The 19,998-nt window shown below is 48.3% G+C and overlaps 9 protein-coding genes across 9 annotated transcripts; 4 read left to right on the forward strand and 5 right to left on the reverse strand.

Annotated features, from left to right (window-relative positions):
* Window positions 1-737: 737 nt before the first annotated feature.
* Window positions 738-1,575, forward strand: N7525_008520 (non-canonical purine NTP pyrophosphatase; the record flags this gene model as incomplete). Its single annotated transcript, XM_002562575.1, has 6 exons — window positions 738-908; window positions 964-1,037; window positions 1,094-1,238; window positions 1,292-1,328; window positions 1,390-1,454; window positions 1,507-1,575. The coding sequence occupies 6 exons, from the start codon at window positions 738-740 to the stop codon at window positions 1,573-1,575; spliced, it is 561 nt and encodes a 186-aa protein (XP_002562621.1).
* A 91-nt stretch (window positions 1,576-1,666) lies between these two features.
* Window positions 1,667-2,362, reverse strand: N7525_008521 (nucleoside triphosphates FAP7; the record flags this gene model as incomplete). The annotated part of the gene is made up of 3 exons (XM_002562576.1): window positions 1,667-1,868; window positions 1,927-2,075; window positions 2,180-2,362. 3 exons carry the CDS (start codon window positions 2,360-2,362, stop codon window positions 1,667-1,669), a joined length of 534 nt encoding a protein of 177 aa, XP_002562622.1.
* A 316-nt stretch (window positions 2,363-2,678) lies between these two features.
* On the reverse strand, window positions 2,679-4,249 carry N7525_008522 (uncharacterized protein; the record flags this gene model as incomplete). The annotated part of the gene is made up of 5 exons (XM_061214416.1): window positions 2,679-2,887; window positions 2,942-3,096; window positions 3,147-3,178; window positions 3,231-3,698; window positions 3,749-4,249. The coding sequence occupies 5 exons, from the start codon at window positions 4,247-4,249 to the stop codon at window positions 2,679-2,681; spliced, it is 1,365 nt and encodes a 454-aa protein (XP_061068847.1).
* A 358-nt stretch (window positions 4,250-4,607) lies between these two features.
* N7525_008523 (uncharacterized protein) lies at window positions 4,608-7,271 on the reverse strand (the record flags this gene model as incomplete). Its single annotated transcript, XM_061214417.1, has 3 exons — window positions 4,608-5,505; window positions 5,570-6,661; window positions 6,721-7,271. 3 exons carry the CDS (start codon window positions 7,269-7,271, stop codon window positions 4,608-4,610), a joined length of 2,541 nt encoding a protein of 846 aa, XP_061068848.1.
* Window positions 7,272-10,005: 2,734 nt separating this feature from the next.
* Window positions 10,006-11,785, forward strand: N7525_008524 (aspartate kinase; the record flags this gene model as incomplete). The annotated part of the gene is made up of 4 exons (XM_002562580.1): window positions 10,006-10,133; window positions 10,185-10,265; window positions 10,339-11,588; window positions 11,688-11,785. The coding sequence occupies 4 exons, from the start codon at window positions 10,006-10,008 to the stop codon at window positions 11,783-11,785; spliced, it is 1,557 nt and encodes a 518-aa protein (XP_002562626.1).
* A 2,321-nt stretch (window positions 11,786-14,106) lies between these two features.
* N7525_008525 (forkhead box transcription factor) lies at window positions 14,107-16,212 on the forward strand (the record flags this gene model as incomplete). Its single annotated transcript, XM_002562581.1, has 1 exon — window positions 14,107-16,212. The coding sequence occupies one exon, from the start codon at window positions 14,107-14,109 to the stop codon at window positions 16,210-16,212; it is 2,106 nt and encodes a 701-aa protein (XP_002562627.1).
* A 651-nt stretch (window positions 16,213-16,863) lies between these two features.
* On the reverse strand, window positions 16,864-17,436 carry N7525_008526 (BUD31 family protein; the record flags this gene model as incomplete). Its single annotated transcript, XM_002562582.1, has 3 exons — window positions 16,864-17,007; window positions 17,065-17,195; window positions 17,265-17,436. 3 exons carry the CDS (start codon window positions 17,434-17,436, stop codon window positions 16,864-16,866), a joined length of 447 nt encoding a protein of 148 aa, XP_002562628.1.
* Window positions 17,437-17,667: 231 nt separating this feature from the next.
* On the forward strand, window positions 17,668-18,135 carry N7525_008527 (Tim10/DDP family zinc finger protein; the record flags this gene model as incomplete). Its single annotated transcript, XM_002562583.2, has 2 exons — window positions 17,668-17,826; window positions 17,960-18,135. The coding sequence occupies exons 1-2, from the start codon at window positions 17,727-17,729 to the stop codon at window positions 18,133-18,135; spliced, it is 276 nt and encodes a 91-aa protein (XP_002562629.1). The 5' UTR covers window positions 17,668-17,726.
* Window positions 18,136-18,901: 766 nt separating this feature from the next.
* Window positions 18,902-19,809, reverse strand: N7525_008528 (60S ribosomal protein uL23; the record flags this gene model as incomplete). The annotated part of the gene is made up of 4 exons (XM_002562584.1): window positions 18,902-18,989; window positions 19,048-19,334; window positions 19,407-19,456; window positions 19,785-19,809. The coding sequence occupies 4 exons, from the start codon at window positions 19,807-19,809 to the stop codon at window positions 18,902-18,904; spliced, it is 450 nt and encodes a 149-aa protein (XP_002562630.1).
* Window positions 19,810-19,998: the final 189 nt, after the last annotated feature.

Consider the following 19,998-nt stretch of genomic DNA (forward strand, 5'->3'; position numbering starts at 1 on the left):
TCCATACGCTTTTCCAGGCTGTTCTCGACTTTCGCTTTTTCTTGACTCTCGAATTGCTCGTGAAATGTCAGTGTACTCATCTGGATCCCACGATAGATAGAGCCTTGGTGTCCATCTCCATCAACTTTCGAGCGACTATCAATTCCATCTCCTCCTTTTCCTCCTCATCCAATAGGCCCAATCTCTTTTCCATGTCTCGACTCCCTCGGGATCCTTCGTAGGTCCAAAAAACCGCGGGTCAACGTTGATCCTTTTGTGAGTATATCAATTTCAGTACCAAAGCCTCTTTCATGAGTGATGATGAAGGCCCCGATCGGTCTTAAGACGTCATGTTGAAGAAATTGAAGGAGCCATTTGTCGAATATTTCTTCGGCTTGCTCCCAGACTAGGTCATCAGGGGTCATTTGCATCCATGGATGTTTTCTGTGTAGTCAAAAGTTCAGTGGGGGAGTCACTCGAATAGTCCAGGATTGTGTGGAAAGAGACCATTTCAGGGGCTTCACATGATATTTGAGAGAACCTGGGAGACACTTGACAAGTCATTTCCAAGAACTAGATCCATAATATATCTGGAATGTTTAAGAATGCTTTTCATGTTGAACTGGTATGAATCCCAGCACCTGGGGTCGATATATGCGGTCAGCGGTAGCGCAGTGGGGCAGACTCTTAATCTTGAACTTCGCATCTAATACTGACTCATACCAACATCTGAACCCATCTCTATCTACACTGCCAAAATGACTCTCACCAAGCTCAACTTCATCACCGGCAACAAAAACAAGCTCCTCGAGGTGCGGGCTATCCTCGGCAAGGTCATTGAAGTGGACAACCAGGAGGTCGATGTCCCAGAGATCCAAGGCACAATCGAAGAGATCGCCAAAGAGAAGGCCAGACGTGCCGCCGAAGCGGTAATTTCTCCCTAGACCTTTCATGCTAAAATTCTATATACTTACTAGGGAATAGATCAATGGACCTGCCTTGACCGAAGACACTGCGCTTGAGTTCCATGCGCTCAAGGGTCTCCCTGGGCCATACATGTATGTCTTTGTTATGTTCGTCTGATTTTGTGATAATCGTGCTGATAATTGTCAAGCAAATCGTTCATGGAGAAACTGGGTCACGAGGGCTTGAACAAGATGCTCGATGGCTTTGAGGACAGAACTGCCGAAGCTGTGTGTACCTTTGCCTTTTGCCGGGGTCCCGGTGAAGAGCCCATTGTTTTCCAGGGGAGAACAGAGGTGAGGCAAATACAGCCGTTTCAAATCTATATGAATCTAACTTTGATGTATAGGGTGCTATTGTGCGGCCCAGAGGCTCAGGAAACTTTGGTAAGTGAACATTGAACATCCAAATGAGTTTTGCAGAGAATCGAAGTCTGATATATGGCAGGCTGGGATGCTATCTTCGAATATGATGGCAAACAAACATATGCCGAGATGGACAAAGAGGAAAAGGTAAGGACGATCCTGTTTCCCGCCAAAAGGCCATGTACTAAGACCTCAACAGAACAAGATCTCGCACCGGTACAAGGCGCTGGTGAAGTTGCAGCAGTGGCTAGCCGAAGGCCAACAGTAAATCGCCATGGGTATATAACTCGGCCCTTAAAAGACCATAGAAGAATGAGAAACGAAGATTCAAAAATTGTAATATGGCCCGACGAATTCCCTCAATCAGCATTCTCCGCCTGCGATTGCTTCCACGAATCGACCCATTGCGCGATCCGCTGGCAGTTCGAGTCCACATCCGAATCCTGCTCGCTGTTCAATTCTACCACGATCTCTTCGTCGAATGCTTCCCGCGCTTCGTCTGCTAGGACGCCGAAGATTTCTGCATCAACGTTCTCTTCTAGCTTTTTCTCGTGGTAGCCCCTTGAAATACATATGTTAGTTGATGGCGTAAATAGGTTTGCGAGCTCGATTGTCATACCGCGAGGAAAGTCGGTCGTATAGAACATCTGTAGTGGGGCAGCGGAGGACGACGACGAGATCGATCCAAGACTTGGGGAAGAGATCGCAGGCGTGCCAGTCGATTAAATAGCCACCATTAGGAATTTCGTCTTCGAGGGCATCGAGGAGCTATGCCGTGCATGGATTAGCATGTGAATTTTGAAGTCTTGAACCAACGGTGGAAAGAGTAGTGATCCAGGTGGAAAGAAGACCATTGTGGGAAATATTCTCACCTTATCCTCATCGACCACCCAGGTCTTCAATTCCTCGTCATATTCATCGAAGCACCCACGGTCCTTTGCGACCTGGTTAATGGACAGGTGCTTCAGGCCGATCTCTTGCGCGAGTTGCTCGCAGTGGACGGTCTTTCCCACGCCGGGAGTGCCGGTGATGATCACATTTGGAGAAGTGCGCATATTTTCTTTCAAGAATAGAAATCTTAACGTGGAATTGTAGATTGTAGATTGAAAATGGTTTCCTCAGACGAGATAAATTCCATCGGACTAATTTTCGTCCCGGCTATCTTATCGTGGAGGGGTAAGTTACCGCATTTGGAATGTATAAAAGACATTTATAGTAATAGTAACTTGTTAATTTTTGGCCTAATTATGATACAAAGGATACACAGTGTTAATTGAATCGAATCCACTCTATGTGGCATCTTGTTTCGGGCTGGTTATGCATAGCCTAATACTCATTAGCATTAAAACAATCGAAAAATAGAACTATCACTCACTTGAGAAGCTCGAATATCTTGTACTTTTGCAGATAAGGCGTTCCTCTGCGATATGCTTTGAGAAGACGAGTGGGGTCTGAGGGCTTGACAAATGCCCCGATGAGACGCTCCATTGCAGGAGAAGTCTTGAACATGGGATCGAATACCAGCAGATTTGCGCTGCCGTTGTCTCGTATTTCAAAGCCGACAATTGTCATGGAATGACCTGGTTCAAAGTTAACGAAGATATATAGGTGCTAAAAGACTTGGGCGGCTGTACCTTGGTGCTGGAAGTATATCGGAGGGAGATCAGTCTGGATGACCTTCGTCTCGTCTTCTGGTGGGCACGCTGACCGGAAATAGTCGGCGACATCAATGTAAAGAGCATCGCAGGCCCGTACATCGCTTCTCTCTGGCAGGCTCCTGGCTTCACATCTGAAGATGGGGTTTAGTCGAATCAAAGCGAAACAGGCCAGATAACTCACGGAATTCCTAGGCTCATGAAAAGTGCTTGTGCCTGAGTACTCGTTAATACATAGAATATAATAGACACCAACAGGAAGACTTACTTCAGGCGTTCCAATAAACTTGCGTGTATCTTTGATACCACCTGTCTCAACTCTTCCAGAGCTATTGAACCCCATATCCCAGGCCGACTCAATCATATCCTGCAACTCAAGGATAGTCGGCCCCTCCTTTGGGAAATGTTCATGGCCAAAGCTACCCGACTTTTTCACCCAAGAAACCATCATTTGGATATTGCGATAGCCGCAAAACCCGCCTTCCCGGCGCATCTTGCAGATATGGCGGACTTTGGGGCTACAGAGGAATGCCCGTTGGACAGAATTGTCCTGCTCACACAGCCGAGCAAGAACAGGAATCAAGTGGTCGGTCTCATTTTCTACTGTCTTGCGTCGTGTCAATTTGCCATCTGATGTGATCTGAGTTTGCTTTGATATGTTGCCGCCCTTTCCCAGCATCTTCTTTAGCCATGATGGCATTTTCTTCTCGTGGGCATGAGGGCCCAATTCCGAGCGCTGTGAACCTGTTAGTACTTATCTTTAAAATGCAGGTATGAGACAAATACCCCTAATCTCTTTATGCCATCGGCATTAATTGTCCTTGGGGGACTGTGAGGCCGTGGTGGTTTGGCAGTGTTTGCTCGTGTGGAGTCTCGTTGCATCCCACGCTTGCCTCCCTTGTAAGATTCGAGCATGTCAAGGGGATCTTCATCATCAAAGGTCTCATCATATTCATGGCCATGTGCATCTGGGGTTGACCGTGCCGATGTGGCCCCGATATCATCCAGCGCCATGTCTTCCGCAACATGCAGATCCAGATGACTCGAGAGCTCGGCAATTTCTATTGTCTCACCACATCCGTGTGGGCAGTCCACATATTTGTCTGCGCCATCCTCGTCCACTGGCAGTGGAGCCGGGTTTTGGGCTGTGAACTCTTGCGGGGTTTCCTCCAGGAAACCAGTTACTCCAGTTTCTGGATGGCAGAATTCAATGTGTTGGGACACAAAACCAGCATCAGAGTCTGTAAAGGGACAAAAGGGGCATGAGGCGGTGTTGTTGTCGGTCATTATGGAGTTTTCATCCAGTGCTGACGCTGGAGGGGAAATTGTTGGGTTGATGCTTGGCAGACACCGCCTGCGAAAGGAACCAAAGGTGTATGTATATGTACAGAATGCAGAAAGGAAAAGAAGAAAGAAAGCTGAAGTTGACCAACCGAAAGTGGATGTAGAGACAGAAGTATAGAATGGATTTAATTTGATGCCTAAACGAGCAGAACAAGAGTGTTCCCCGAGACCCACCACGGAGTGGCCAATTCATACATCTGCCCAAAGCAACATACTCTCTTGTCTCTATATACTCATGTGACGCGTTTAATTATTACATTATCCAAAAACTCGTATTGCCGTAATTGCATCACTCTCTACTCTAGAGATAGAGATGTGATGTGCTCGGCTCACTAACATCTTCCGAAGTAAATGTGCAATGCAAGAAACCGACTGCCCTGGAATCATTTCTATCCAGCTCCCTAGCCAAAGGTAGCCTTTGCTCATCACTTCCGACACTTGACCGAGCGTCACACTCAATATCCGTCGTTATTGTGTTCGAAAAGCCGCTATGCGATAACACGCTGCCTGGAACTTCGCCCCACTGTACTGGTTTCAGTGCATGGTCAACCGCTGTAGTCATCGGATGACACGCAGCGCTGATTGCCGCACTACACTGACCGGCCAGCGGCATGTGTGATCTGAAGCGACGCAATCCCATAAGTGCAGCGACGACGGGCAGCAAGCCACCAACGATTATTCCGAAAATGATGGCAACGGGAGAATACCCACAAGTAACGAGGACTTCCGGGTATCTCTCTTGGGGTACTCCATGCCGGTCGAATGGGATCACCTGGACGAAGAAAAAACTCTGGGATACGAGCCAATGGAGAACAGCGGAGACTATCAGCAACGGGATACTGTAGCGGTATGGAAGGGTGAGGTAGTATGTTGAACGCTGGGCACCGCGGGGCCAGGATACACGGAGAGGCTTTCGCTTTGTAGCGTAATTGTCGTACTCGACGGCGCCGAGCATGCAGGTTAGCAGGCCGTTGTAGAAGAAGTAAGCCAGCGAGACCAGTATCTGAGGTATGTTGGCCATAAGAATCATTGAAAATATCCCAGTTGAGGTAGCGGAAATGCTCAAGCCCGCTAGAGTGGTCCCTGAGCTTGCCTCTCCCAGCCCGGAGTCCCATATGCTCTTTGATTTGGAGGCTTTGTTGTAATTGAGAATCCCCAGACGAAGAACAATGACGGATGGGACTAGCATGCACACGAATCTAATTGGAATCAGTTAACTGCTCGCTGAGGTCGTCATTGTCACGAGGAGGGGTGATATCATACAGGAGAACCGTATATACCCAGCGTGATACACTCGCAGCTTGAAACCATCGTTTCCTTGAAGGTAAACGAAGCGGACTCTCTTGTTTGGTTTCCAGAAGATCTAAAGATTTGCGTTCACGGCCCTTGTACTTCCGCCAACCTTGTGTTCTTTTCTTGACTAGAGACCCCGAAAGTAGGCAGACTCCCTCGGTGGCTGGGTCCGGTTTGGCAAGGAAAGACGCAATCGCGTCTCCGGTGGTGAGGAAAATATCTTTTCTGTTCTCGCGTGCCGCTAGCAGCGCACAGATGAGCTTGACTAGATTGCAGCCAATTACAACCAGGCAAATCAGTGGACTGAAGAATAGCTGGCAAGTCTCCTCAACCGGCAGCGTCATGCAGTGGTCGATTGAATACGATCGCGCAGTCCTTTTACCGTAGTCTCTCGGGTACGTGCAATCAGGTTCACCATTGCGTACTGTCACACTACCAGGGAATGAGTTGTTAACCCAGCCGGAAGAATTACCTAGCGCAGCTTGCAACTCCTCCAGGGTATGGTGTTTATCCAGAATATCATCAAGATGATTGTAGTCCTCGGTATCGGGAACGCCGTAATGTCCAACATCCAACCACCCTCCGCTCTCATAAATCCCGCCTGGGATAGGCACCGACAAATGTATGGTGGGACGCGACCACGTCAATGCATCGACCGACCAGTCCTGGGTGTCTTCTTCGGCTATACTCTTGGTGCAGGGATATTCTTCGTCACACAGCCAACTGAATTGAGAAAACCCACCCTCAAAGCTGTGTCTATTTCCTGTCCCTACCAAGGCTACAGACTCGTTTTGAGGCATCGGGTCCTTGGTCACCAGAACAACCGTTCCGTACCCAGATGCATAGTCCTGAGCAAAGATATCAATACATTCTTGCTTGGAAAGTGTGTTGAACCTCCCATCACGGATCGCAGCGTTGAATGATGGCAAGTCCATTCCGACGTTTTCTGTGAAGCATTGCTCAAATTCCGTGGAGTTGCCGTGTTCCTGAATAAGCTTATCCTGTGCTGCAACGATTGAGTATTCTGTTGGACCAATCGAGAAGTATACGGCTGAATTGTAACTAGAAAAGCTCATATCAGCCGGAGTGCATTGAGATCTAGTCAGTGTTAAACCACAAACATCAAATGGATAGGCAATGAGGTGATCAGCAGGATCGATCCGAGAAGGCGTCGCCTGCCCGTTTGATAGCGAAGAAGATCCATTATATTCGGGACGCCGATCCGAACCCATGTCTTTTGACTGTGGGCTTCATCTACCTGCTCTCGCGAAGGAGCTGCAAGACACTGCATGCAGTAGTTGCTTGCCCCTAGAAGGGCAGTGCTGAGAATGTTGATCAGGAGGTGCAAGCCCGTGGTCCAATATTTGGAAGTCGAGCACTTTCCCATATAGAGGGAAGCGAAGTCGAACATCTGCCCACTGTTCCCTGAATACGCCAGGCCAGCAGCGACGACAGTGAGGATGATGTTCAAGGCGAGGACTCCGCCAATGATCCATGAGCAGATCACTACACCCTTTATCCATTTGCGAACAGGGTCGGAATGGACCGTTAGTTGTTGCATCTCCGGCTCTTTTGCATAATTTGGAAACCAGGACCATGACCTAAAAATCCATAGGGATCGTGACTTCCTCGTTGTTTCTTCGGCATCGTGCTCTTGCCTCTTGTGGAACATTTTGGGGTCAAACGATATCAAAGATCAGGAAAAAGACAACCCTCTTCCGTCAACAGAGAGTGTCAACTCTTTGAAAGTGAAATCCGGGAAAATCAGACAGGGCACTCTGGCCCTGTTATTTCATAGAATGCCAAGCAGCAGCATCTTGGCAGTGACAATCATCTTCCCGATGTAGCAATAGGGAAGGGCTGTGCTGCCACTATTACACTAAGTATATTATTATCCTTCGTGGGGGCTGAAACGATGCTTATATTCTTGCCAAGAGACACTGCCTACAACATACTTGCTTATGTTGTACTGCGTACATAAATACATGGTACTCGGTACATCTACACTGATTAGCGTATCCCACAGATCGACATCTAACTATACAGGCACTGGTACTTTTAGGTTAGTCTCCACCGTTTAAAGCGGGTAGTGTGTGGCCCAGGATAGTCATGTTCGCAAGGAACATCTGCGAAGGGGTATAACGGCCAAAGCTTTAATGCCTGATTTTGTAGGGTTGGTGCTTGATTATGCCTGATTATGCCTGAAATTAGACTGGCAGAAAATTATGATACCTGAATTACTATGACAGAGACTTAATAAGCAAGGTACACCTTGAAAAGTAGGCAGAAAGATGAAGCTATTCCCACCATACAAATCCCTAGACTCGTCCAATTCCAGGCGTTGAGGCATTTCCATAGTGTAGATCCGGCTAGTAATAATATCGTATTTATCTTGTAGGAGAGATCGAATAGCTGCCTATGTAGTGTCTTGAGAAAGGAGACCGAGGATTTCATCTTTATAGGGGTCTAGATCAATCCGTGGAGGCATTTCAGAATGCGAGGATTTATGCGGTGGGAATAGCTTCAATTTCGTGATTTATGCGGTCGGGAGGGGTTCAAAATCGTGATCTGTGCGGTCGGGAGGGGTTCAAAACCGAGGAATTTAGCATCAACGCCTGAGACTTGATGAATGTGAGGATTTGTGTGGTGGGAATAGCTTCAATTTGGTGATTTGTGCGGCCTCAGTTTACAATACACTGTATAGAGCGGTGCGGGAAGCGGTGTAAGCCAAGGCAATAATCAGGCATCATCAGGCATAATCAAGCACCAACCCTACAAAATCAGACATTAAAGCTTTGGCCGTTATACCCCTTCGCAAACATCTATGTGCCCTTCAGGACTACCAGAACAGCCCGTGTTTACTCGGATATTTTGACAACATTTAGAAAGCCCATGATTCTATTTTGTTATAAAGCTGAAAAGCTGAATTTGTTTTGTAAAGTGTTGTTTAGATATTTATCTCTAGTTTATAGTCAACACCTGGGCAGCGTGGTCCCTACACCACACTCACCTGCTTTCGAACGCTTGCAACCTCAGGGACGGCACCGATTATTCGAGGGTAAACTTCCAAGGCTGACACACTAACTCTTGGCAGAGGACCGAAAAGAAAACCCATTGTCTACCATGTTGGGAGATACAGGACGGACATTGAGGAAGATTAACATATCCACGTACAGATAGCTATTGCCGCTATTTTCTGTGGCTACGATAATGTCTGCAGGAGGATGAACATTGAGCCCACTTTTTGTGCCTGCCTTCCTGCCTAAAGAGCCGCAAATCATTTCTATCTTCCGATTTGGAGAAACGCGCAGCAGAGATGGGGATAGATCTCGCATCCACAGGTGGAACGCAGCCGTATCCCTCGGATCCGGACGAGACCCAAGTATCGTATCTTTGGAACTCCCGAGGTCGATCTGGAACCCACCGAGACTGCTATGTGGTCTCCATGTGGTCTCCATATGATGGGTGATCCGCCTTGTCAAAAAGACAACTGAAACCCAAGACGTTCCATTCTACCATCTCATTGGGACTAGTACTAAAAAGTCAATTATCGAGTCCTGGTACTAACTAACCCGTCATCTTTCTTGTCGCCGCTGGTAAATCACTAAATCTTCTGCAAAGTGGAAAACGAATTCAACACTTGCAACTATTATGCGTCAGACCCCAGGGCTGTCCCATGAACTTACTAAGAGACACAAGTGCTTACTTCATATATAACATTACCTAGGTATACCCCAAGGAAGGAGTACTCCGTACATCTACACTGATTACCCGTTGTAGGAAGAGAATTCAACCTACTTCGAGACGCCCAAAACAGCCTACATATTTATGTCAACTATAATTTAGCATTGTATCTCCAATCCAGGATGCACCAATTGGCCCTATCTTGCTTAGCTCAAGGCGGAAAACCTTGGAAGCTGCATTTGCTTACTAGTCAATCATCCACAGCTCGTAAATGGAATGAATGGAGCTACTGTCGTTGATACTCTTCCAAGGGACTTGATACAATGTCATTAAAGCACAGTAGTTTCCTGGTGCTAGAACAAGCGAAATGAATCAATGTTGGGAATCAATGTTGGGATGCAATGCAGATGTAATAGGACGACCTGGGCTGCGGTTTATACTCCGGAAGAACATTAATCCCGATAAGGTCCAATGAGGGGCATTTCATATGAAAATGGCGTGATTGGTGGGGCCTCCGACATCGTTGGTTCCTGGGCGGAACAGGCAGGCGGTCTCCATTTGCATAACTCTATTGCCAATTGAGTCACAAAAAAAAAAAATATGCAGCCCGAAGCGGCCCCAATGGTCTCCGCTTTCGCCGGTTTCCCCTCCAAAACCACTTCTCACCTGGGCACTCCCTTGCATTACATTGTACACTGTCTTTACTTATCTTGGCTTGGACCATGGCTACCACGATTCTTGATTCAAATTTGCCAGTGACCGCGCAGGCCCACAGCAGCTGGGTCGTGCAGAAATTCGGCGGCACTAGTGTGGGCAAGTTCGCGCGGAATATCATTGAGCAGGTGGTCGAGTATGACGCATTTCCTCGATTTCGACTTGACGGAGACTGACACTCTCACAGACCTAGCCTTGTAAACAACAGAGTTGCCGTCGTATGTTCTGCGAGGAGCAGTTCTACAAAAGCTGAAGGCACCACCAACCGGTGAGTCATCACGATACCCTTCCAATACCACGATTGGGATGTCGATATACTAATACCAATTGCTTTGGTACAGGCTGTTGCGGGCAGCAAGGGACGCTGAAAGTCCTCGTTCACGGCAATATCTGACATTGGTGGAAGCTGTTCGGTTGGAGCATGTCCAAGTCGCCCAGGAAGAATTGAAGTCGGTCGAAATAAGAGATCAAGTGATTGCAGACATCACCGGAGAATGCGAACGAGTACTCAAGTTCCTTGAGGCCGCTCAGACCCTGGGGGAGATTAGTGCGCGCTGTGTGGATAAGGTGATGAGTACCGGCGAGAAGCTGAGCTGTCGGCTCATGGCCGCCCTACTACAAGACCGCGGGGTTGATTCGCAGTATGTGGATCTTGCAGAAATCATCGATTTCCCCATCGGTCCCCATGGCTTGGATCAGGACTTTTATAATACCCTGGCAGCAGCTTTCGGCAGCAAAGTCGAAGCCTGCGGACATCGAGTACCTGTGATGACTGGGTACTTTGGTACCATTCCAGGTGGTCTGCTCGATCAGATTGGTCGTGGATATACCGACCTCTGCGCCGCCCTTGTCGCAGTCGGAACTCGCGCGCAGGAGCTGCAGGTGTGGAAGGAGGTGGATGGTATCTTTACCGCGGACCCGCGTAAAGTGCCAACGGCTCATCTGCTCCCGGCCATCACCCCCGCTGAAGCCGCTGAATTGACTTTCTATGGATCCGAAGTCATTCATCCGTTCACCATGGAGCAAGTCATCCGCGCAAGGATCCCTATTCGCATTAAGAACGTCATGAACCCAAAGAACGAAGGCACTATTATCTTTCCTGACTCTGTGGCCGAACTGGAGAGAACCACACCAGGACATGACCCACGCCTGTTCCGGACCCGGAGCCCCAGTCTTGCGAATACACCGAAACGTCCGACCGCAGTCACCATCAAGCATAATATCCTGGTGATCAACGTGCATTCCAACAAGCGGTCGCTCTCCCATGGTTTCTTCGCCGGCATTTTCTCAGTATTGGACAAGTGGCGTCTATCCATTGATTTGATCTCGACCAGTGAGGTCCACGTGTCCTTGGCACTTCACTCGGAGATGCCCCTTCTGAATGGAAACGGACGGGATGAGTATCAGGTCATTGACGATGATCTCCAGGGAGCATTGAATGACCTGAAGAGATACGGAACTGTGGACATTATCCCTGAGATGGCCATTCTTAGTTTGGTCGGCAAGCAGATGAAGAATATGATCGGTGTCGCAGGGCGTATGTTCACCACTCTCGGGGAGAACAGCGTGAATATCGAAATGATCTCGCAAGGTGAGTAAATAATTGCAGATCCCCACTCCCCACGCCCCCCTCGCTCTACCTTTTGTACCCTTGACTGGGGCTAATTGGATCTTTCTTCCCCCCTCGCAGGTGCAAGTGAAATCAATATCTCCTGCGTTATTGAAGAACGAGACGCCGACCGTGCCCTGAATATCATCCATACGAGCATGTTCACCTTCTTGGACTAAACGTCCCTCATTTGCATCGAGCAAAAAGTCATTGTTGTTTAAGATATCCCTTGGGTTTTATTTGTGATAGAAAAAAGTTATGCATCCACCCGAAGTCGAAGCCTGTCAAGACAGGGGCACTTTTGTTGGGAGAACCGAGCATATGCTTTCTTTTTTTGTGCATGGGCTTGGCGTTGTCTTCCATTTTTTTTCCCAGTTCGTTTTATTTTCGGTCTAGAATAGAAGTTATGAAACGGAAACGTTTGTTTCACGAGTTTCATGATGAATAATTCCTCTACGCGTTCTGACATTTCTGACATCCAAACCACACCTACATCTTGTATATCAGATTTCTTCTTCTCAGTGCGGTTCCAATCTGGTACCTTTATACTCCGTTTATCTATCCTCTTGACCTGATGGTGACCACCAATGGCTGTAATCTGTCGTTACTAGTTATAGCATTGCCTTTGGCAGGATACATCTAACTTCTCTTTCTGCCTTCGCTTGAGATTCGGAGGGCCGCTAAATCCAGTGTTACTGTCGGGTTATCTGCGAACTCCTGTGGCAGTGGCCCAGCTCCTCAGCTTAGATCCGCTTCCTTGCTACTATCCTCTTCTCTCCTGGTAGTGACTTCTGGGTATCTGTGGCAGAGTGTATAATGCTTGTTTAGTTAAGTGAGAGGCATTACATTGCTGAATTCTCCAAAGGATTGAGAATGGACGAGTGTTACCATATTCGCAGGAAAGATCTACGACTCTGAGCGCCCTTATAAAAATGACCAGAAAGGGAAGTCTCGGCAGAGGGGATATGGTACGTCCAACGATCTAGGTACGGAGTACGGAGTAAGTGCATGAATCTGTTACATGGGGTCTCTGATGTACAAGCAAGGGTACGGAGTGTAGGGAAAGACACTAGGGATCTCCCCTAGATTCAAATAGATCCCCGTTCTAGTTCCAAATCATTGCTCTGTGCTCCTACTCTATAGTCTACTCCATCTTCTGTACGGGGTTCTGATTATTAGGTTCCGGCACCTGCAGGAAAGTGTGCGGGACATATGTTGTACGATGCAGGTTGGAAGATCGATTGGCCCTGGAGGTACCCGAGAGCAATTGGCCACTAGTCAAGGGCGTTCGGAGATCCTCCATGACAGCAGAGAAACAAGGGGGTGAAAAGCAGCGACCGTTTCAGAGTTACATCGACATGTCCACATACCGGGATAACCGGGCCAATTGGCCAATGCTGGGATTGAAGAATAGTATCTGGCATTGTCTCGGTCTAGATTGGGTGGTGTCATACTTGCAGGACTATATTGTACGATATACTCTTTAGAAACAGCTTGTTTATTGTATCCTAAGACCTAATGATAGGTACATATGTATTCCTATATACTTTCCAATATCCAGGCCATATATAGTTACAATATAATGGTCAATAATCGAAATAATGGCCTGACATACATACTCCGTTCATCCTCGGTGGATCAGATCGGCGCTAGAAAATGTGAGCAAGGGAGGGGACCCCCTTTCGTAAGATATGAATTGATCATACCAATAATACCACCCCGATATGCCCCACCTTCCATAATAAAACGCGTGACGCGTCTATAAAATGACCATACGTTACATGTTTTTATCGCACTATCTCACTCCATCTTCGATCTCCCTCCCTCCTCCCCTCCCCCCGCCTTTCTTCTGCTCTGAGAAAAGTTGAACATTTCTAGAATTCTATAATAATGATTTAGTATCTTCCAAGGGTACATACAGGAGAATTGAGAAGAGGAAAAAAAAAAAAAATTTGGGCTTGATATCTCTCTCCCTTTGTCACAGAGCCCCAGTCTCTTCCAAGGTTTACTCACCTACCAAAGACTCTTCTGCCTATCTTTTCTTGTACTTCTCTGTATTCTTCTCTTTTCAATCTTCTCAGTCTTCTCAGTCTTCTCGACTCTCTATCCTCTATCCCCTATCTATCCTCAGCTCCAGCAGTCCGTACCATATTTGGTTATTTTCATTCTCAAATCCCACATCTCATCCACATCTGTTATCTGTGCGGCCTGATTCGCGCCCAGCTCGGAAGCGTCACGCCTAGCGCCTTGTGGCCCAACTTGTCTTAAGCTGCATGACGGCCTGAGGTTGTTGGCTTTCTCCATCTACGGAGTACTATTGGCTCAATTGAAATTCTCTGCACAGTCTCATCACACCTAGACACGGCTCGCTTCGTTGTCGCAAACTCGGCCGGAGGCCTTGTTTTCAACAGTCGCGCTCTCCCCCCAAGTCTGTTTACGCGTCATATGGTCCCCTCTGGTGACTGGTGATATTGCCACTTGGTGCCCTATCGTTTAGGTTATGGGATCGACGCGTTCTACGGGCGCACACTATTCCTCAGTGTTAGCCCCATCAGCCCAGGAGATCATCAGATCGCAGCCCCGTCTACAACCCTCACCGCTACCACTCCAGCCCATTCAGAACCCGTCGTCCCATCCGTCCTCGGGCCCGCACAGGCCATCACCGACAAAAGGACTTCACCCCCAGGGCTCGCATCCGCGCCACGGAAAACTCGGTTTCGTCCCCATATCTGCTCCTACTCCTCCCATGTTTACCACCGACTCCCCAGCCAAGAAAGCGCCATTCCCCCTCTATTCTACAACCTCTATGCCACACTCTGCTCTCTTCACCACATTCTCCAGCATCAATACCGAGTCATCAAAAGAAAACCACCTTCCCGAAGAGCCATCCAATGACAACTTCGCGGACTTCCCAGAGCCGTCTTATGAATCCAAGCTTCCGATGAAGCGCACACTCATGGAGGCTGCGCCGCTGAAAGAGCGCTCTAATAAGAAACAAAAGCGTGACGACGCGCCGGTCGCCTACCTGCCCGAACCGCACGATATGCCGCCAGTGGAGGATGATGGCACCAAGCCTCCGTACAGCTATGCTACCTTGATCGGAATGTCAATTTTGCGCGCGACCAACCGGCGCTTGACGCTAGCCCAAATTTACAAGTGGATCTCCGACACATTCTCATACTACAAAAATAGCGATCCGGGTTGGCAGAATAGCATCCGACACAATCTCAGTCTCAACAAGGCATTCATTAAGCAAGAGCGACCCAAGGATGACCCTGGCAAGGGCAACTACTGGGCCATTGAACCCGGTATGGAGGCACAATTCCTCAAAGACAAGCAAGTGCGCCGCGCCACCATGTCCAGCCTCCCTCTTCCTGCAGCGCCTCAGAGAGATCTTATTCCTCAGTCGCAAACCGCAAGTACCACGACCTGGATGGTACCACCGCAGCCTGTTTATAACGCGCCATCTCATCACGCACCTACCCCTAGGCCGGCCCCAAATGACTTGTCTTCGGATGCTACATTACCTGCGTCTGATCCTGCTCTTCAAGATGATGCCGATGAAGTTGTTCCGGTACCTGCGCCACGCGCAGCGCCCCGTTCTTCCCCGCCAGCGATTCGGTCGTCTCCTCCAATCGCTCCTCCCCGATTCGCCCGCCAGGGTACCCCTCCAACCCCCACGCAGTCCAACCCTACCCCCGCGCCTCGCCCGCGCAAGCGCAAGTCGATTACTATGAATGACAGTGGTTATTTCTCCTCCTTGGAGTCATCAGCTCTCAGACCTAACAAGGCTGGGCATATCTTGACATCTGATTTGGATATCGAGCCCCCGCGCATCAAGCGCGGCCGTGCCGAAGAAGAGATTGCGCGCATGCGCAGCTCATCTCACGACATTAGCCCTGGCCAGCCAGCAGCTCGCAAAAACCCCAACCCACCTATTGGTTCATCGCCTCTCCGCAGTCAGTATGTGAGCATGCAGCCGCCTCCGTTGACACCTATCATCAAGTTCAAGAAGCCTGCCAGGCCACCGCCATCTGTGTCTCCAAATACCAATTTGCGAAACCATCGCCGAAAGATCCAGCAAATGGTCAACTCGCCTATCAAACACTTAGGCCTTTCTGAGGATGCTCTTCCTTGGAGCCCGGCTTTCAATCTCCAGGACGAGGCCTACACCCCTAATGACCATTTCCATACCTCCTTTGATGTTTTCGCGGATCCTGGATCGGCACAGATATCCTACGGATCTCCCGAGAAGCGCTCAGTCAAACGCCCGCGAAACGACGGTAGCAACACTGTACTTTCGGACATTACTTCAGTGAACATCAATACCCGACTGGGCGTGCCCTCGTTGTCCCGTTCCAAGTCCGCAATCTTCCCCGAGTCCCCGTCTAAGCTCCCAGACACGAGCCGCTTTGGAGATGCTGGCCAGGAAGATTTCTTCTCGTTCCATCTTTTCGATGAGGGCAATGACAGCTCAGGTGAAGTCGACGGTGTTGATCTCTTGCAAGGCTTCCAAAAGATTGGAGGCGTGAGCAAGGATGACACACTGAAGCCCAGGGCGCTTCATCGACCACAAATGGGCCGAACCAATACGACCTTGTTTTAAGGTGCTTTCACTCCATGATTTGTTTTTTTCGCTTTTTTGTTTTTAGGTCGTGGTCTCTGGGAGACCCGCCTTGTTCGATTTGCTTTTTATTGTCTCCCTACTATCCCCTTATTATCCTCCTACTTTTGTCGCCCCGCAACCTCTTGTTTCTTGAGTTTTGGATTGTATCCTGGAGTTGGTTCTCGGCGATGTTTCCAGGGTCTTGCGGTGTTTTTCTTTGGGAATTTTGGGCTGCGCTGATGGAGCCGGTTCTGACATTTCCTCCACTGAGCCCGGGATGGCCTGGTTACGACATTAATGACGATGCTAAGATGTACATGCAAGCGATGGTTTTATGATTTGGATATCGGGGTTGGGGCTATCTTTATGGGAAACTACTGGAATACACATTGGCGGCGTTACTTGATGAAATGTATGTAGTTAGCAATTGAAAGTCATTATTTGTCTGTTTATCAAACTGTTCCATGAGCCATTCAAGCTTTGAAGGGTATCTGATTGACCCGATGAATGGATCCAATAGAGTAATAAAAGAAGAAACAGAAACAGAAATGCATAGTACCGAAACGCCCTATCCAATGGATGTGTGGTTAATCCACTATCTCCCCGGCCAAAATGGAATCCTTTAGCCACCGACCAACCTCAGCCTCTATTTTAGTCGCTGCTTCCACAGCCGTTGCAGCCACAGCTGACACACTGAATCGTCTGGTCCTCCTTGAGCTGCGCCTTGGGCACTCGGCAGATACACGTGGAATTGAAATTTGTCTCTTTCGTTTGGACGCAGCGCAGACAACACAGCTAGGAAAATTAGTTAGTCCACCTTCTGAATGAAAGTCCTCGCAAGGGCAAACTAACCTTCTCGTAGCCCTGCTTCTTCCACTTGGCAATCAAGTTGGCATCGGCATACTTGTTCTTGAGCAGGAAATCATATAACTCCTTTGAGATCGCTTCTTTCTCGTAGTAAAGGTCGTAGATGTATCGTGAGCCTGTTAATAAGAGGGGCAATAATCAGTATAACCGTATTTCTTGATGTCCTAGAGACGGGCAACTCGTACGTTGATGGCTGATCTGGAATATCGGCCAGAGAACTTCATATTTCTTCTTTCCTTCATGCGATGCGTTTTCCGCATCCTTCATTTTGTTGCTGAATTCCAGCAAGGTATCTTCAATATCGTCGAAGCCGGCGGGAGGCGGTTTGCGATTGCGGGAAGTGCGAATTGGAGGCATAGCGGGCGATATGCTACAGGCGAGGATAATGAAATAAATGCGATGCGATATTTAAAGCAATCGTGTTCGACCAGACTTTGTTTCAGCAGGGTGTTCTTTATGTTAAAGAAACGAAGGAAGCAAGTTGCTATCGATAGGGAAAACTGCGCGTCATTTTTGTGCCGCTTCCCACCGCCTTTGATTTTGAATTGCGGACATATCCTCCAGCTACCGTCCATCGCCCTGCTGCTATCTTATTCTCCATATTCCATTTCACCTCAATTGCTACTCGCATCTCCTATACCGCCATTATGGAACAACAGCTCGATCTCACCAAGCTCTCCGAGAGCGATAAGAAGGAGCTCAACCAGGTCCTGACCAACGAGGCTCAGAAATCCAACATTCAGCAGAGTAAGTGTCCATCTTTCTATCCTGGCATATTACGAATCTATACTTCATGGTTTATATTACCTTGATTTTGGTCTTAATACTTGATATCTTTAACCCCTACAATCAGTCCATAGCTAACATCTATCCCTTCCAGCTGTCCACCACCTGAACGAAGTGTGCTGGGAGAAGTGCATCACCAGCAAGATCACCTCCGGTACTCTTGATAAGTCCGAGGAGGCATGTGCACAGAACTGCGTTGACCGGTGGATGGATACCAGTCTGTCCATCCTGTCGAAGCTGGACAGCATGCGCGGTGGCCCCGGTCACTAAGCGATTATCTGTCTTGTGTTCTCGGTTTCTGCCATTGCTGTTTCTGATCGTTGTCTGTATGGATGCATGTCTATGGATATCAATCACTGTCCATAAAGACTGATTGGGTTGGAGCACGTCATGCCCTAACTTTGCTCCTTGGACGGCGGTTGGGCGGTTTATTTCGGGGTTTATGGATGGATAGACGGAGTGTGGAACCCTCACTTGTATACTAGAGTGTCAATTTATGAACCATGTTGTCTTGTATAATATATGTTGTTTAGTCGTGGGGATGTTGTAGAGCAAGTATATCGTCTCCTTATGCTGCAATGCTACCATCTCCTGGGTTATAGGAAGGGTCATGGCAACATCCAGTGAAGGCCGTGTTATGTTATAGGACTATTACGTGTAAACTGGGTATGAATAGCAAACAATATGGGAGCTTGGTTAACTGCAAATGTTCGGCCAAGTATAGCATAGAAAGCAGGTGCTTAATATTGGCAAGGTTGGCTCTTGTCTCAATGCACTGAGACCATTCGGCCACTTACATCGTGTCTATCAAATAGAATAGAGAAACCTACAAAATTACAGCGCACTACTACTGGTCTGGAACATGTCTTAGCCATTACAGGACCGACAAGTCCGGCGATTCTTTTGGAATCGTGCATTTCACTTTCACAAGTTATGTTCTTTTTGATCATTCAGCCCGGCTGGTATTTTGGCATCACCGCAGTGTAAAACAAAGTTCGCCAAAACCCTAAGAAATCCCTTTTCGAGCATTCCCCGCTTAGACAATGGCCAACTTGGTGGCGGCAATGTCAAGAGCATCGACATCGGGGGTGAGACGGGCGAAGGCCTTCTTGGTTCCATCAGGGCTAAAGAATATATGTTAGCTTTCAATCCACTTACATAAACCAAAAGAGTAGAACATACCGGATCAGAGTGTTGATCTTGACGGTGTCAACATCGTACAGCTTCTTAAGAGCCTGCTTGATCTGGCGCTTGTTGGACTTGACGTTGACGATGAAGACGAGGGTGTTGTTCTCCTCGATCTTCTTCATGGCGCTCTCAGTGTTCAGGGGGTACAGAACAATCTTGTTGAAGTCCAGAGCGGGGCCGTGGTTGACGGACACACGGGGGTACTTGGGGGACCGCGACAGCTGGAGGGTCTTGGGGCGGTGGAAGGTGGACGAGGTGCGGACCTTGCGGGACTTGTGAAGCTGTTGCCACAACCGCGTTAGCGATAGGCTCCAAAAGGGTTTCTTTGGTCTGCTTCATCTTTTGCTACGTACCGAAGCGCCCTTGGCAACCGCCTTGGCGGCGGCGTTGGCCTTGTTCTTGCCTGTAGAGAATACTTCGTTAGCCTAGTGAACAAGAGGAAAAAAAAAAAAAAAAAAAAAATCCAAAAAAAAAGTTCGTCCGTAGATTGCCATTGTAAATTTGCCGGTGTGGACGTGGTAGGTCGAGGATTCTGAAGTCGAGCCGCATAATTGATATCGGTAGACACATGGCGACTCAGCTGCGAGATGTCCTGGTGTCCTGGCTCTTTTCGAGCTGATCTCCAAATATCGAAATTTTTGATTCCAAATATCTTCCACGACCACACAGCGAATTCACAATTGGCAAGGCGGCGATCGCAATAGGAAGAGCGCATGTGTATTTGAACATACCGGTCTTGTTGTCGGTGGGGGCCATGGCTGTCGTCGGTCGCTGTCGATGATGGATTGTCGCAGTGTCAAAAGTCGAACGGATTTGGAGTGGTCTTCGCTTAGCGAAAACCCTAGTGCTGTGTGTGGGTCAGGTGACCTGCGGTCCGCTGGGTCTGGTATCTTTGGTATTTATCAGTACATGGCCTTACAGTATTGTCACTTTTTTATCCAATCA

The sequence above is a fragment of the Penicillium rubens genome, assembly GCF_028828025.1.
Source record: "Penicillium rubens strain IBT 27055 chromosome Unknown utg000003l_segment0_segment0, whole genome shotgun sequence".
In the NCBI taxonomy this organism is placed as follows: Eukaryota; Fungi; Ascomycota; class Eurotiomycetes; order Eurotiales; family Aspergillaceae; genus Penicillium; species Penicillium rubens.